The sequence below is a fragment of the Vipera ursinii genome (genome assembly GCF_947247035.1).
Source record: "Vipera ursinii genome assembly, chromosome: 1".
NCBI lineage: Eukaryota > Metazoa > Chordata > Lepidosauria > Squamata > Viperidae > Vipera > Vipera ursinii.
Window position 1 is genome coordinate 66,852,437 of NC_139512.1, and position 17,933 is coordinate 66,870,369.

Sequence of the window (17,933 nt, forward strand, 5' to 3'; positions counted from 1 at the left end):
ACTAATGGTTGACCAGGTCATCCTTTCCATGCTATATTATCAATTTTGCAGTGAGTTTTCAGTAATAGGCATTCTGCTAAGCTGTCATTTGCTAATTGTCTCTAAAACCTTTAAGCACTGACATAATTGTGGTGTTTATAATGGGATACTGAAAAACACAAAAGGAAAGTTTAGAAATTATTACATTAATCAGTATATTAGATTTGATCAGAATACTAGATTTGTTTCACCTTGAGGGAAAAGTCTCTTAATATTTCTTACTATCCTAATCCCATGTAATCCAGCGAGAAAAAAAGCATGGTGAGAAGCTAATGCTACTGCTGTAACTAAAGAGGTTTACCCTGGTTTCATGCATACCAAAAAGAATAACTAGTGGCAAAGTACATGTTTGATGTTGACAATAAAGTAGAATGTATATTTAAAAATAGAAAAGGGGAAGAGAATAATACACCGTCAATTTTAAGACTTGTGTTAATTAAAGACAACTAGTTGAGACTGGTGGCAAGTCTCAGTAGCTCGCTTTAGAAGCAGAAAACTACAGAAGGAGCTCTATATCAAACGATCCATTTGAACAGTTAAACAATATTTCTCCTTAACAAGGCAGCACAAGAAAATCCCTTAGGATATGCAGATTTCAAAATGTATTAACTATTTAAATTACATTTTAAAAACAGCCTAACAAGAGTAAAGTATCGTCAACGGAGGATACAAAAATTACAAATTTCTTTCCTTTTAGACACACAGGAGTGTCAAACTGCCAGGCCGTGGGCCGGTTGCATCATGCGGAGGCCACACCCACCCCAACTCTGGCAATGCGAAAAAAGTCATGATACGTCGCGACACGTCACACAATGCGGCGAGTTTGACACCCGTGTTTTAGAGCTATTAAATGTGTGGATCATAACCAGCAAAAGTTATCTGAAAGGGGAAGAAAAAGCATTAGCTGCAGAGAATCCCTCACTGTCAGTGGTCACAAATAACATTTCACCAAAAAGGAAATAGGGAATGAATGTCTGAGGATGAAGCTGCTAATCATTTAAACATCAAATGCTTTACGAAAATGTCAGGAAGATTGTCCAGCAAACTAGCATTCCATTTATCAGTTGTGAAATTGTGCAATTGCACTATTCTGATCAGAAAAGAAAATTGACCAATTAGGTTACTGAAACAGCTATTGTGGTAACAAAATTTGAAGCAATGTTATTAGGGTAACTTATCCATATCACCTTACAATTGTTGTTATCACCCAATGAAAAGCACATGCCAAATTAAAAACCATTTTGTTACTTATATGATTATTATTACCAGGCACACTTTACCTTGATCTTTTTAAAAATAAAAATAATCATTATGCTATAAGAACTGGATTACATAGAACAAAAGGTTGACATCTTTAAAAAAAATTGCAAACTTTCTCACCAGAGTGCAAATGTTTGGGGTTTTTTTTTTCTCATCCGCAATAGGCTATGGTAGAAATTTTTACTGATATTTTATTGAACATCACCCTCTAGTGATCCACAAAAAGAATACACAACAAAATATTTCACTATAAATTATTTCAGCGGCCAGTTGTTTAAACTTATATTTGAACCTAACCTATTTTCTTAAATCCTGTGGCAAGGAAGAGGTCCGTTTTCCAAAATGTTTTAACAGTTGTGATGTAGCTAGAAAGATTTACTTACATGAGAGGCAATCTGGTGCATCTTGCTAACACTCAACATTAGCGTACTTTAGGTTTAAAAAAAAGCAGAATAAAATGTTGTTTAAACACTCTTGTAAAATATATTTAATTGCTTCTTCTAGTTTCTACATTTTTTCCTATAGTATTTAGGAGAGAACTATGGACAGCAGATTGTTCATCCTCAAGACAATCAGTACAACAAGCAACCCTGTGAAAGACTGCATGTACAAAGCCGTACATGGCATGGGTCCGGATTACCTACGGCAACACCTGCAGCCGGCGTCAACTTCCCTCCGTCCAGTGCGCTCCCACAGAGAGGGCCTCCTCAGGGTGCCTCCGATCAAAGAATGTTGACTGGTGGCCCCTAGGGGGAGGGCGTTCTCTGTGGGCGCGCCAGACTTGTGGAACCGCTTGCCGGTCGAGCTCCGGATGGCCCCCGACCTTCGCTCCTTCCGGCGGGATCTAAAAACTTATTTATTTGAGCAATCCAGCCTGGTTTGATGGGTTAGGGGTTGGGGTTTTAACATGGTTTTTAATTACTGTATATATCGGGCATAATATTTAATTGTTTTTTAACTTTTGTACTTCGTTTTTAATATTTATTGCCCTGTACACCGCCCTGAGTCCTTTGGGAGAAGGGCGGTATAAAAATTTAATAAATATAAAAATATATATGTATGAGCTGGCCAAGGTTTGTTAACATGGAGGTTCACATTAAGGTTCTCCTCCTGCCTGGATGGACAATGTGCCACACAGCATGTTCATTCCGGAAAGAATTGCACCAAAACAACCTGCCTCTTTAAAGAGGTTGCACTCTTGAGAGGGTGGTTTTTGGCTATGAAAGGAAAAGCCAGAAGTCTTGATCAACTCTTCAAAAGCACGCTTATCGCCACAGGAAAGCTCACCATAGGACATTTCAACAATTTCATTTAGTTATTTAAAATAATTAAAAATTATTTTATTTTTTGTCATTCACATTTCATTTTATTCCCTCCTTTTGCATCCTTTCTGTAATGATTCTACTTCACCATTTCTTCCATATTGTGTACTTTTTGTCCCTCGGTGAGTTGGCCATGGCAAATCATCCCGTCACGAGCTGGCTGTGGCGAGTTGTCCTTAGACCAGGGGTGGGGAACCTTGGCTCTTTTATGACTGGAGGACTTCAACTCCCAGAATTCTTGAGCCAGGCTGGCTCAAGAATTCTGGGAGTTGAAGTCCTCCAGTCATAAAAGAGCCAAGGTTCCCCATCCCTGACCTAGACCCACGGTCCATGGGGTAGGACACGACTTAGTGACTGAACAACATCATGCAACAACTAGTAAAAAACTTCAACTCTATAGGAATGCATACATCCCTACCCACTATACTGTATATATGATGCTGTTCTTCTCACAAACCGTACACTAGAAAAGTAATAAGAAGTCACACACACATTGTGTTCTGCTGGCTGCCTTTAATTTTGAACAAATAAAAAACAGATTTATGTACCCGACTGAGGATATTACTCTACATAAACTATCGTGCCCTTATCCCTATGGAATCTGCCTTCATTCAGCTCAATAATGCTTCACTCTTTGCAACACATGTTTCCAACCAACCAACCGCCACTTTTTTCTCTCTCTCTCTCTTATGGTCCATAGTTGCAGCTGCCAAAGCATCCTGTTCTGTGAAAGATAACTTTATTAAATATAATAAGGTTACAAAAATAGAGCAAAAGCAGCTAATGCAGAAAGACAGGAGGAAAGGAGGGGCAGGTGGCTTTAGAGCAGAGATGAAGAAAACTTCTAATGTGGTTTTCCTGAGAAGTCTTGCTCAGAAACAGCTGCAGAATCTGACAGTATCCTTCGGGGCAGTTTCAGAGAGTCAGTTTCCTGTTTCCCAGACATCTGTATCACATTGTACCAATCAAATGTGAAAGTAGACATTAAGCTATCATTTGACATCAAAATATCGGGCTTCCCCTGCCAACGTGTTAAATTTATACCACGTTTTATTTATCAAGGGTCATTTACTGTTCATTTTAACCTATACATTTCTTACTCTCGTTTTTATTTCTCCCCAAAGTAAAAGCATCAACTAGATGAAAAAAATGAAACAGTCCAAATGGTTTATCAAAACTGGGTCAAGTAAGAGCTGATAATTTCTTCTTGTGCTCAGAAAGAGACCAGGAGCCTAACCCAACGTTTCCAAAATCTCTGACCACTGGTGCTCGCTTCCTCGGTCAGCCAGAGTCCTCTTTAGGTGTCTGAAACTGAGTTTCCCTTGCCACATTATTTCTCAGTTATTGCTTGCAGGTATTTCAGTCGAATGTCAGGAAGCTCTTCATAAAGGTCAAATCCCAGGGGGTTCTCTCCATTTGCCCTCTTATAATAGAGAAGATGTTTCTTTAATCCCTGAAAGAAGTAATAGACGACTAAGGTTGTATGGAAAAGAGAAACAACTGCCTCAGCAATACCTGATACAACCTCAAAACATGAATTAGGAGAAAAAGTGAAATACACAGTACGTGTTCAGTCGTATCCAGTTCATATAATCCATACATTTGCCATGGAAAATCTGCAGCTTACCAGTTCTACATTAATTGCGACATAGCTACAACTATTGATTCTGCACTAAACAGTATTAACATAGTATTATTGATGATTAAAAATGAATTAAGTTCTATTTATGTTTTACATTAATACTCCTTTTCTCCCATTACATTTAGTAGATCTATCCTTCCAATAAAGTTATGGATCAAGTGGAATTTGAGTTAAACAAATAGTCACAAATAAAGATGAAGGGCTCTGTTGTTGGCTGTAAGAATGTTTAGGAGGGCTACTCTCATTCTGTAGCCCCAGTACCTCTACGAATATTTTCCAGACAAATTATTTAACAAGGCCCTCCATCCCAATCTGTAGTTATACATCCCACAAAGATTTGTTATGAAGCTGGTAGTCTGATGGAATAAGACTTTATTTGGCAATGCTAGAGTTGAAAAACAGATGCAAGTAACTACCTCATTTTTTAAGACCTGGGTCTTCTGTAACATGTTTCTTCGAACAATTTCTATCTCCTGAAACAAAATATAGAAGACATTAAATTTCAGATATTTCTGGCTTCTTTCTGAAGTTAAAGGACTCTTCAGTGGTCTCAAAGAATTAAAAGAGTTTGCAGAGTGGACATTTCTAGATCCTGTGCACTAGTCCTTTTATTTTCCAAATGAAGAGCCTAGAAGAATTTTTTTAAAAGAGGCATCTTCCTTCTGGGCTGTTCTTTCTAGATTAGCATCTTAATATCTTGACTTTCTGCCAGCATCCCTCATAATTGAGCAAACAGCCTACAGTCACAATCTATTCCCTCCATACATATTTGATGTTACAAAGTCCAGACAATTTGTATGGTGGCATAGGAAAGAAAATCATACAGAAAATTGGTATCCTCTGCAACAACCAAAAGTGAGGCAAAGAATGTCAGACATTTGTAGTTTGCATGAGTGTGCAAGTTTTTGTTATGCAGTTAGGATGCTACTTGAGGATAATGGATCTTGTATTGTGGCTTGCATTACTGAATAGCACTAGGAAATAAAAAGGAAAAAGTCATACAAAATGTTCTTATTATGATTAATTTCCCTTCTTTCACTAGAGTCTAGCATATAGGAAACATCAATGAAAGCAAAACTCATTTATTGATTTATAATTTAAATTGTAAATAGTTTTGAGGATAACAATTAGTCTAAATACAAATGGCGGAAGGAAAATCTAATCTGAACTTGTATAAAGAACTAGCTAATTTTGGCAGCAAATATCAGTTTATGGAATCACTTCAACAAAAGACCCTACAATGATGCTGCAAACTATTTATTATATTTATAATCCAAATAGTAAATCCAGGTTGAAATACATCTACCTTGTTTCCCCAAAAGTTAGACCCAGCCTGATAGTAAGCCCTAGCTTAATTTTGGGGGGTGAGCCTAATATAAGCCCTACTCCAAAACTAAGCCCTAGTTTGGGGGCAAGGCGCACCAGTAAAAATCAACATAGGGCAGGGGTAGGGGGGTTAAGCTGCCCCACGTGCTCCATTTACCTTACCGGTAGGACCACCACAGCCAGGCCTCCCATACCCTGAAACCTGTCGTGCTGCTGCTTGACTACTTCTGTTGCTGCTTGCTGCCACTTGTGGCTGGCTGCCATGTGGCGCATTGCGCCTTTGCCGCTCCTCCAGGCAGGATGCCGCAAGGTGCTTCGGGCCGCTTCTGCTGCTCGCACCCTTCGGGCCGTTTCTGTTGCTTGCGCACTTCGGGCCACTTCTGTTGTTTGGGGCAGGAGGCCACGTGACGCTTCGGGCCATTTCTGCTGCAGAAACAGCCCAAAGAGCCACACAGCATCGTGCCACAAGCAGCAGAAACAGTGCAAAGCACCATGTGGTGTCCTGCCAGGAGCAGAAGACATCATGCAGCTCTGTGACAGGTGTCAGGGTGTGGGAGGCCTGGCCTGGCTGTGATCTAAGGTAAGACATTCTCTGAAATTAAGATGTAGTGTGTGTGTAGTATGTATGTATGTATGTATATATGTGTGTGTGTGTGTGTGTGTGTGTGTGTGTGTGTGTGTGTGTGTGTGTGTGTGTGTATATATATATATGTATGTATGTATGTATGTATGTGTATGTGTATATGTATATGTATATGTATATGTATATGTATATAAATAAATAAAAATATAAAGACTGGGTCTTAATTTCAGGGAAACACAGCATATGGAACACTCCCACTGCAAGTGTTCCCATACCACTGCTAAGAGAGGATGAGCAGGATGAGTGTATGCAATTGGCCCATCTGTTCTCAGCCAACTTGTGAAAAGTTACATACCTGTGGGACATTTTCCTGGGAGAAAATGAAAGTGTTGACATGGGCCACTGCAACCACATAAAGTACAGGACACCAGTGCTGTTGCAGGGCTCCTGTGACCAGGACATGGAAATATTGATTTAAGAGGTTGAGATTGTCTTCAGGAGGAGAAAGATATCGCTCAAGAGGCAAAGGGAACTGCAAGGGAATCAAGAAAGCAATATTTCTTTTTAAATACCAGTCTTGTCTGAGGATACACACCCAAATCTTAACTTATTCCATAGTAATTAGAGGAGGAGATAAAAGTAATCCAGAATGCAAACAAGCAATGGTATTTGAAAGACAGAAGTGTCAATTGTGCTCTAGGTTAAAAATTAAGAATTGATTGCGATTCGAATCCTTGTATGTTCCACGCTACACTATGGCATAAGAAACAAACCGCATCATTCTTGTTACTGTTCTGCCTGTTCTTCCCTTTGCTGGTCTATTCTCTCCATTAACAAACTGTTCCCTGTCTCAGAGCTGTTAGGGATTTATGAGAGATTTCTTTCTAAATGATTGGGGGAGGGGTCCACAATCATTTCTCCTTGTATCTCCAAGTTTTCCAGTTGCCTGATATCCAAGCTAACCCTCCAATGATTTCACTCAAAATGGAAAAATTGCAGGAATAATAATTAGATTAGACACAGAGAGATCAGTCCAAATTACATTAAAGCCCTGAGTCATATTTAGCAAATACATCATGTTTAGAGCCTATACATATGGAGATCAATCATACTAGGACATATAGTAAAACAAACAGCTGCTCCATTCAAATTTTTCCCCCTTTCATATCCATTACAGAAACTGTGGACATTCTACTTGCTTGAGACTTAGCCCAGACCGAACAGCCCTCTATAGTTGTTGTAAAAATAATTAAGCTCTTCCTAATTTTGCAAGCCGCTTCCATTTCACTGCACTTTCTCGCCATCAAACCCTTAAGATTTTTATTTAGGAGAGGTGAATGCTCTAGGACAGGTGCCCCTGGAACACTAATTACTTTAAAATCTATTTGTTGCAAGATTATATTTGCTATGCCAGTACTTGGAGCACATACGTCTTCATTTGCATTTTCTCCCTGCTCTAAAATAAATATCTACGAGGTCATCAAAGGATTAAGCATTCTGCGCACAAATGGAATTGTCACAAAGACCTTAAATCTTTGGGTAGGATGTCCAAAGAAAATTCTTAATTTCCTTTAAGTTTAAGTAGCTATTTAGTTCTAATCAGCTGACTCAAGTACAGTGGCTGAGTGATCTGCTCTCAAGCATCCATTGTGAGACATACCTGTTGGAGTGGAACTCCCAGAGCTCTTAGGGTGTTCACATGCTCCCCAAAGACAGCCATCTTTAGCTGACTACTGAAACGCCTCTGCAAAGGAAGAAGCACAAAGACTCCAAAGAGAGGATCTCCAAAAGAGACACTTTCAAATTGTTCCAACAGGCTTATATAAAGGTCATGGAAAGAAGCTAAGCCCGGGAGAGGAGCGTCTAAATTCAAGGACTCAAAAACTTTGGACTGGCAGTAAAGTGAGAGCAGAGCTGCTGTGTAGCAATGCACGGGGCCTTCCAGAAATAAGTCACTGCCTGTGAGGAACACGCACATAAGCCTTGCAAGCTTAGCTGCGACTGGGATACTCTGGAGGACTCTGGGCCTCCAGGTCTCCAGTAGGAGGATCCACTGTAGATTCCGAGTCACGACATTCACAAAGTCCAGAGGAAGAGGGCTTTCCGTGGCCCACTGTGTTTCTGTCCCAGTCGCTTTGTTATAGAGGCCGATCAGAGGAAGGAATAGCCAGTCCGAAGGCAGAATAGGCCCTTTGACCTCAGGAAGCAGCATGGATTGGACAAGATGGGTTCGGCCTTGATAAACATTTCTAGAATGAATAAGAGCTGGTTTCAAGTAGGTAAAATGAAAGAGAAAACAAGACTGTATCAGTGGAAGTTGTCGGTAAGCTTCTTCCAGTAAAGAACCATAAGTAGGGACTGAAGAAGTGGGAGCTGTTAAGCTTAGCTGTAATGGCTTTGCCTTTGAATTCAAGTGCAGAAGATCTGAGAAGTCAGCAGCTTCCGGTCCTCCCATCTTGCCTTCACTGAAAAAAGAGGGGGAGAACAGCTGATAAATACAGAATGTTTTTATATGTTCTATTTTAATCCCTAATCAAGCACACTATTACTGTATTTACAAATAAATCCCACTCTTTAGATAACATTGGTAATAAAGCAACTGCCTTTTTCCAGAAGTGGCTTAACAGATACTACTGGGGAAGTTCATAAATAGGCAACATGCTATAAGAAGGAAGAGTGTCTTTCCTTAAGAAATTTTCAGGTGAACATACAGAGGATTAGCTAAAAACACAAAAATGAAACCCCAGATGAAAGCAGATTGCTATAAATGCACATTGTGTTCGCCAAGAGCGATAAAACCCAGTTTGCCATCACTACACACTTCTCTTGAGAATACAGGAATGAAAACAGCAAAATGACAGGGAAAGAAACATCAAGGCCTGACATGCTACTATACGTACAGAGGGAGGAAGCAGCAGAGTTAGAGAGGCTAGCTGTGTTGGCTTATGGGAAAAAGACCGGAGGACAGGCAGTAAAGCAAAGGAAAGGGAGGGGACAGTAAGGTTAGAGAAGCACCAAGAACAAGAAAAACAGGTTAGGGGTAGGAGGAAAAATGGAAGATGGATACTGTTGAATATGGAGGTGGACCTTGTTACCCAGAGTTTTGTCACATATGGATTCATTCGTCTGAATATATATAACTGAACTTGATACCCATTGCAAGTAGTTCTGTGTATTGGTGAATTTTGGCGCGTTCCACCATTTTGAAACATGCCCAAACGTAGAGAAATTGGCATTATAGACTCTGCAGGTCTGTAGCACTCTTACCTTATATGGCCATTCTTTGAGTAAGCCCACAGACAGGCATTTGGCCCTCACTTTGACAATTACCCATGGTCTCCTTCTTTGGTCCTCTCCTTCCTGCATGCTATAGTATGTCCATTACAGTGACAGAATGATAAATGCTTATTGGGGAGTTCTGCTGAGTGAAGTGTACTCCACCCCCCCACCCCACCCCCACCCCCAAAAAATGCTGACTGTGAGCAAGAAGATGAAATAGATTGTTGGTTTGCTATGTGCATATGGTATTTCTTTCATGCGGTTATTTATTATTTATTAATGAAATTTATATAGCCACCCATCTCCACCAAAGGCAACTCTGGAGAGTGCACACCAATAAATAAATCAGCCAATGCAAAAGAGTCATGGTCCATGCCATAAGGAAAAGGTGAGTATTCGCTCAGTATGATCTCTGGCACATCTCAAGAAACTCAAGGTGGCATTTCATCTATGCAATCCTCACTTGGAAGAGATGGGAAAGACCGTCACACTATGGACGGAGGACCAAGCCCAGAACAACATGCCACTCAGCGTATCAGCAATCCACGGAAACCATGAAAAAGTATTGTGGCTGTGCAGAGAATTCTCAATGGAAAATGCTGAGTGATGTTTCCAGGCAAGGAGAGGTTGGCTTCAAAAATTCAAGCACCATTACAGCCCCCATAATCCAAAGTGGCATGAAAAACCACATAAGTGGATCACAATGTAATACAAAGATATCCAGCCCATCAGAGTTCTACTGGCTGATTAATTTTGTAAAGTACAAGCCAGAGAAAATCCTCAGTGCAATGAGACCATCCTGTTCTGGTAATAGATGCACTGTTACTCTTTCATCAGCAAATTAAAAAGAAGCCTTCCAGATTTCAAGAATCACATAGAAATACCCAGACTGACAAAGGTTCAGGAGAATATTAGAGAAACAGTTGGGTGTGAGATTCTCTGTTAGCAGTGAAAAGACTCATCTACAGAACGGCTATTAGAATGATTTTTTTTATTTTAAAGTCTTCATTCTAATGTTCTGGGGATACAATACCTATAAAGAAACAATTGCTCAATTGCTGGATGGAAACCCATCCCATCCACTTCAGTAAATCTTGCTATGATCAATTTTTTGAGACTCACATTTGGTAAGAATTACTTTCAGCAGCACGGCTGCTGAGGACCATGTGATCCAGTATATGCTTCTGAATTCACGTGTCTTGAAAAGAATGAAAACCAAATTTGTATATTCTAAAAAAACAGAAGGCAAATGATACTTTCTCTTACTACTGACAGTTAGAACAATTAACCTGTTAGAGCCTCCAGAAGCGGTGAATACTCCAACACTGGAAGTTTTTAAGAAGAGAGTGGACAGCCATTTGTCTGAAATGGTATAGGGTTTCCTGCCTCAGCAGGGGGTTGGACTAGATGACCTCCAAGGTCACTTCCAACTTTGTTGTTGTTGTTGTTGTTAGCAATCACTTCCTGGATGAGATGCAGAAACATCATGCCTTCAACATCCCTGGTTTTATGTCTGTAGAGATTCTCAATCATGCAGGTCATGGTTCTCCCAAAGGTGCTTTTTCCAAAAAACAACTAGATTTTCTTGGTTTTTTTGTTTGACAATGATTTGCTTCTCATCCAGTTAGCTTCTTCAATTCTGAATGAAACATTTTCAAAGAAGAAAAAAACCCCCAAAAAGTCCAGTTGCCTTTTGGAAAAAACACCTTCGGGACCTGGCCTTTATTGTCCTCTGCTACTTGTCAATACCCTTGGCCTTGCTAGAGATCACTTTTTTGACACCGAACACCCCCTTTCTTGATTTAACTAATGGACCAACACCTGGAAGTTACTTTCAATTCCTACTACAAGTATCATGCCTAGCAGGATGTTGGTTGTCATGGAAAACTATACTTTTTTTCAGTTAGCAATTTTTCAGTTAGCGAAAGTATCAGGAAAAAATAATATGTGTGTTATCAGGTCCATGGAGATTCTGTCATCCAGGTCGTGGTTGTCCCAAAGGTGCTTTTTCACTAGGTAAATGGACTTACTCAGTTTTTTTAAAGATGTTTCGCTTCTCAACCAAGAAGCTTCTTCAGCTCTGACTGGATGGTGGGCAATGGAAGGATTTATATTCCTATGACCAGCTTGTCTGCAAGGAGTATAAATCCTTCCATTCCCCACCATCCAGTCAGAGCTGAAGAAGCTTCTTGGATGAGAAGCGAAACGTCTTCAAAGAAAAACAAGGAAGTCCAGTTGCCTCCCGAAAAAGCACCTTTGGGACATGTGCTTTATCAGTTCTCTATCCCAGAAATCCTCTCTGAGACCTGACAGGCGGAGAGCGGTTTGAGGGCCAAGTGTCGGAGCCCGATCTCCCGATGTACTGCAGCATTGTTCAAGAGGCAGCTGGCAGCTGCTTTGCAACTCGGTAAGGATACGTTCAAGGCTCTGCAGAGCAAGACAAAGCAAAGCGTCACAGCCATTTGGAAATGTAACTACACCCACCACAGCTGAGTCACCGCCAGAAAGTGACACCGATACTTTGAAGAGGAGGAGGAGGAGCGCACCACTGCATCCCTATTTTGATTTTTGTCACAGGCCAGGGACTCAAAAGAGATGGAATAAAAGAACTTCACATTTTTGTTGCTGGCTTGCTTTTGACTTTTCTATAGCCTAGAGACTGTGGGAAAATATTCTTTCTTTGAATTACAAAGGCAAAGGAAAGAGGCGGAGATACAGTAGGTGGCCAAGGTACAGTACAGTATGTACTGTTCATTTTTCTTTTTATTTATATTTTAGGTGATTTCCCCTCCCCCCATTTTCTGGTGCTCCAAAAGCACTCCCTCTTCCCACTCCCAAAGGCTTTACATTTTATCTGTAACTGAACTCTGGACTGTAGTCCCTGTGAGAAACAAGGTCCATCTGTGCATACAAGCTTACTGTCAATAAGGTAAGAAAGACATTACAAGGAGAAGAGCATGAAGAGCTCAAATGTGCATGCTTGCGCATGCAGGGACTCCATTGTTTAGGCCAGAGCGTCTTAAAACAATGCATAAATGGCAGACTGTGTGGAAGACAGAGGTAGAAGGACCAAAGATAACGTAAGCAAAGTTATAAAGGACACCATATCATTTGATGGCTTACCCAATTTAATTTCAGCACCTTCCATTCACACCTACTTCTCCTGAACATGCATCGCCCATTTAAAATATCAGAGTGTACAGACATTGCAAGATCAATGCAAATTAGAAGCTGCACTAACACTTGTTAAGTTTGGAAAGCACTTTAATACAACAGAGACAAATATGAGAATATTGAAGCAATTAGACCAGTAAGTTCTATGGACTAAATTAAAATTTAAAAATCATCTAGTGGCCCCTCAAAATACTTTTGCAATCAAAACAAGGAAAGGCTGTATACAGAATAATTGAATATTAATTGGTAGAGATGACCAAACGTATTATTAAACAAAGGAATTCTTATCGTAAATGTATGAACTACACCAAAAAGAGAAAAAAACTATCAGAGACGGGGAATGACATCACAACTGCAAGTACCAGAAGCAGTAGGGGTAGACAGGCAATCAGACAGACGGACAGATATACCAGCACAAACAAACAGTAATGAGCAAGCCCCTTAAGGGCTATTTGAAATTTCAACATTCAGAAAAAAATGCTGTGTTTAAAATCTATAGATGGAGCTGAAGATGATTTGTTAACGTCTGAAAAAGTGAGAAAAATGTCGATAATAAAAAAAGAACACGGCAGTGAGAACAAAGTGTACAGCCTTTTCTTCTGTATAGTTTTTTTGTAGAAAGTTCATCTTACATTCAAGCTTGTCTTTCAATAAATCTGATATAACTTGGCAAGGCCGATTTATTTGTAGGACCTCTCCTTATAGTTGTTGCCTCAATTTTAGGCTTCATTATTAGCATTTTAAAAGGTGTTATTAGTACTTTCAATATGGAAGTCTGTGCCTTCATGTACCAAACAAATGGCCTCCTTTGCCAAGACCATTTGTTTGGTACATGATAAGCTTGCTTTCTCAGCATCTACACAATAGACAGCACATTCTGAAAGTCCTTGAATACATTTGCTACTTTCAAGAAAGATACAATCCCAGCTGAGAAAGGGTAATGCAATCCACAAATTTACCACTTCTTGAATGTTATCTAGAATCAGTGTTTGCTATTGTTTAAGACTCTCATATAATCAATGTATTTTATTGTTTGATCATTTGTTTACTACGTCACATATACTGAATGTATGTATTGTTTCTGTACACTATAAAAAGACTCTTCCCTCCCCCTTAATAAATGTGATTTGCTTTGTCTGAATTACTGGTGATTCATATTTTCAGAGGGCAATGGAGCCACTTTGCAAAGGTAAAAGTATTTTCTTTTCCAAATTCAGGGAACAGGTTTTCAGCAGCACACACATTTGGGGTGCCTGAGTTTTAAGGCAAAACACCTACTTTCCATGAACAAGGATGTCCCATTGAAAGCATCGCAGCCTAAGTCAGTGAGAAATCTTTATGGAGATTCTCAATCATCCAGGTCATGGTTGCCGTCACACCCATTTGCACTACTCAGGTGACCCCGAGGACACAGGTAAAGCTCTAAGTGGCTTCAATGACTCTCTAAAACAGGGGTGTCAAACTGCCGACCATGCATCATGGTAAAACCATGCCCACCCCATTGCCAGCAATGGAAAAAAAGTCGTAACACATCGCGACGCGTCACGTGACATTGTGAGTTTGACAACGCTGCTCTAAAAGAACGCAAATGACCGGCTGTCTGCAAGGAATATGAATCATTCCATTCCCCACCATTCAGTCAGAGCTGAAGAAGCTTCTTGGATGAGGAGCGAAACATCTTTAAAAATAAAACACGAAAGTCCAGTTACCTCTTGAAAAAGCACCTTTGGGTAACTGAGAAATCAACTTTCTATCCATTTGCCTAATATTTTAAAGTCGATCCTATCTTCAGCAAATGAATCATAAAATGAAACCTTTCCAGTACAATATGGACATGGATCAAATATGGTGACAAGGACCATTTAAAAAATGACAAAAATGTCTTCCTAAAGAATGAAGTCTAAAGCGATGATTGTATTGTGTTTATGATTACAGACAACCCTGTTGTCTTAAACTGTTATCTATTCCTAACAACAACACCCCCCCAAAAGGGAAATGTTTCAGATGTATGTTTAATTACAAGAAAGCTCAGGAACCTCAGCTTATAAAATTTTGCCAATTCATTTTTAAATACTAAGACTTCAAAGAGAAAGTGTATTTTTAAATGTATCACCATAATCCATTAAAAAATAAGTGTATGTGTGTGCATATAGACACAGGAGCCATGGTTGCACAGTGGCTAGAATACAGCATTGCAGGCTAATTCAGCTCACTGCCAGGAGTTCGATCCTGACTAGCTCAAGATTGACTCAGCCTTCCATCCTTCCGAGGTCGGTAAAATGAGGACCCAGATTGTTGGGGGCAATATGCCGACTCTGTAAACCACTTAGAGCAAAGTGAAGTGGTATATAACTCTAAGTGCTATTGCTATATACATCTTACTTATGTGCACACATACACATACATACTCAAATGTAAGAGGAAGAGAGGGAAAAGAGAATAAAACTTACGGAATCAGTTGTGGATTAAAAGCAAAGCCCCTGAGTAGCTCATGAGCCAGGTATTCACTACCTGGCAACAAGCGAGTTAACAATGCCATGGCAACAGAGTGATGGAGTGAAGCATGTTGGTTGCAATCTGGACAAGCATCTGCCTGCATAGGAAGCAAACAACAACAAAAAAGGTACAAGTGTTGTTGTCACCGACACAGAAAGAAACATGATAGCATAAGCCTTTTTACAATGGCTTGATTTTATTTGCTGCAAATAAATCACCTTTTTGAAAAGAAGATAACCCTTCCCTAAGTTCATGTCCAAGCCCAGAAAAAGAAGATGCCACATGAGATTGGAGGAGAATCAGCTATTTCTTTATTAAAAGAGTGCAGGCATAGCAAATAAGCAAGGTTTGGCAATGGCCACGAGACACTGCCAAAAACTCCTTTGTATTTCACTTTGCATCTCTTTAGCATGCACATAATGACTAGCATGTTCTTTTATTTAGGAATATCTTTGTCTTCTTTCTAGCTGACTACTTGCTTCTTTATCTTATATCTCCTCTAGACTTTTCTAGGCTCATTCAAATGGTGCATCTACTCCTTTTGTTCTAAAATGGCATTACTTTTGCTAAATAGTCTAACAATCTGTGTGCTTCTAATACTTCTACACTGTCCTCAAATCAACCCAATGTAACATAACTTTGTCTTTTAACTTGGCAAGAAATAAAACAAAACAGAGACTTGGGTCTGTCAGACTTCCAGATTTGTCAGCCATTAGCATATAGCTCATCCACACTTTTTCATCCTACAGTACAGTTAATGAATTCACTGCACCAGGCTCCCAAATTCTTTGAAATGGAATGCATTTCAAAGGAGGGGAAAAAGTATAACCTAAATGTTCCCAGAATCACAAAGGTTAAAAGGGTACCATGCTGTGTTCATTTCTTATCTTGCGGCGATGAGGATGGCGAAGTCTAATTACTTCGCTGCCCTCATCGCGTCCACAGATAATCGCCCGGCCACCCTGTTTAGGGTGACTCGCTCCCTCCTTAACCAGGAGGTGAGGGAGGATCCTTTACAGGGACGGGCCGAGGAGTTTAGTCATCATCTGACGGACAAAATCGCTCAGATCCGGGCCGGCCTGGACTCTGACTGGGCGGAGTCTGACGTGGAGGAATCGGACGGTCTTGAGCATGTTATCTGGACTGAGTTCGATCCTGTTTCCCCTGATGATGTGGACAGGATCATGAGGAGGCTGAGCTCCACCACCTGTTTGTTGGATGCGTGCCCCTCCTGGCTGGTTTATGCGGCTCGGGAGGAGACACGAGGCTGGTTCCAGGCAGTAATAACTGCTTCTTTGAAGGAGGGTGTCTTCCCCGCCGCCTTGAAGGAAGCGGTGGTGAGACCCCTCCTCAAAAAACCTGCCCTGGACCCGGCTGTTTTAAATAATTATCGTCCAGTCTCCAACCTTCGCTTTTTGGCGAAGGTTGTTGAGAGTGTGGTGGCGCATCAGCTTCCTCTGTTCCTGGAGGAAACTGATTATCTGGACTCGTACCAATCGGGTTTCAGGCCCGGACACAGCACGGAGACGGCATTGGTCGCGCTGGTGAATGATCTCTGGTGGGCTCGGGACAGGGGTTGTTCCTCTGTCCTAGTCTTATTAGATCTCTCAGCGGCTTTTGATACCATCGACCATGGTATCCTACTGCGGCGTCTCAGGGGGTTGGGAGTGGGAGGCACCATTTTACGGTGGTTCTCCTATCTCCTGGGCCGCTCACAGTCGGTGTTGACAGGAGGGCAGAGATCCACCCCAAGGCCTCTTGTTTGTGGAGTTCCTCAAGGGTTGGTTCTCTCGCCCCTCCTGTTCAACATCTACATGAAGCCGCTGGGTGAGATCATTCGTGGTTTCGGGGTGGGGTATCATCAGTAAGCTGATGATACCCAACTTTTTCTTTCCACCCCGAACCAACGCAGCGATGCCCTCGCCGTGATATCCCGTTGCCTGGAGGCAGTCCAGGTCTGGATGGGGAGAAACAGGCTTCGTCTCAATCCTGCCAAGACTGAATGGCTGTGCATATCGGCATCTCAGGTCAACCAGACCATTCCACCTTTAACAATGGGGGGTGAGGTGTTACCCCCCGTTGATAGGGCTCACAACTTGGGTGTCCTCCTTGACTCCCGGCTCAATTTTGAAGACCACATAGGAGCCGTGACCAGGGGGGCTTTTGCTCAGGTTCGCCTGGTGCGCCAGTTGCGACCCTACCTGGACCGAGATGCCCTACGCAGTCACTCATGCACTCGTGACCTCCTGTTTAGACTACTGCAATGCTCTCTACATGGGGCTGCCCTTGAGGACCACTCAGAGGCTTCAGCTGGTGCAGAATGCGGCCGCGCGAGTTGTGATGGGGGTTTCCCGATACTCCCATGTAACACCTCTACTCCGTGAGCTGCATTGGCTTCCAGTTGCCTTCTGGGTGAGATTCAAAGTGCTGGTGATGACCTATAAAGCCCTAAATGGCTTGGGTCCGGGATATTTGAGGGAACACCTGCTGCCAGCATCAAGTTCCCTTCGTCCAGTGCGCTCGCAGAGGGAGGGTCTTCTCACGGTGCCGCCGGTAAAAGATTGCCGCCGGATAACACCCAGGGAGAGGGCCTTTTCTGTGGGTGCGCCTACCCTCTGGAACCAGTTGCCCGTGGAACTCAGGACTGCCCCTGACCTACATTCCGCCAGGACCTGAAGACTTGGCTCTTTGAGCTCTCTGACCCAGGCTGAGAATTTTAACTGGGGTTTTATTTTCAGGGATAATTTAATCTTTTAATTCTCTTTTAACTTTGTATTTTATATTGATGTGATTTTAAAATGCCCTGTAAAGT

At 41.3% G+C, this 17,933-nt stretch overlaps 1 protein-coding gene across 1 annotated transcript in view; it reads right to left on the bottom strand.

The window, feature by feature from the left end:
* Positions 1–3,012: 3,012 nt before the first annotated feature.
* Positions 3,013–17,933, bottom strand: part of RPAP1 (RNA polymerase II associated protein 1) — a 61,637-nt gene continuing 46,716 nt past the window's right edge. The window contains exons 21-25 of the mRNA XM_083365836.1: positions 15,076–15,218; positions 7,833–8,637; positions 6,528–6,704; positions 4,680–4,736; positions 3,013–4,074 (exon numbers count right to left, since the gene is read on the bottom strand). Coding sequence (XP_083221962.1) covers positions 3,952–4,074; positions 4,680–4,736; positions 6,528–6,704; positions 7,833–8,637; positions 15,076–15,218 — 1,305 coding nt within the window. The 3' untranslated portion in view covers positions 3,013–3,951. The remainder of the gene's footprint in view (positions 4,075–4,679; positions 4,737–6,527; positions 6,705–7,832; positions 8,638–15,075; positions 15,219–17,933) is intronic.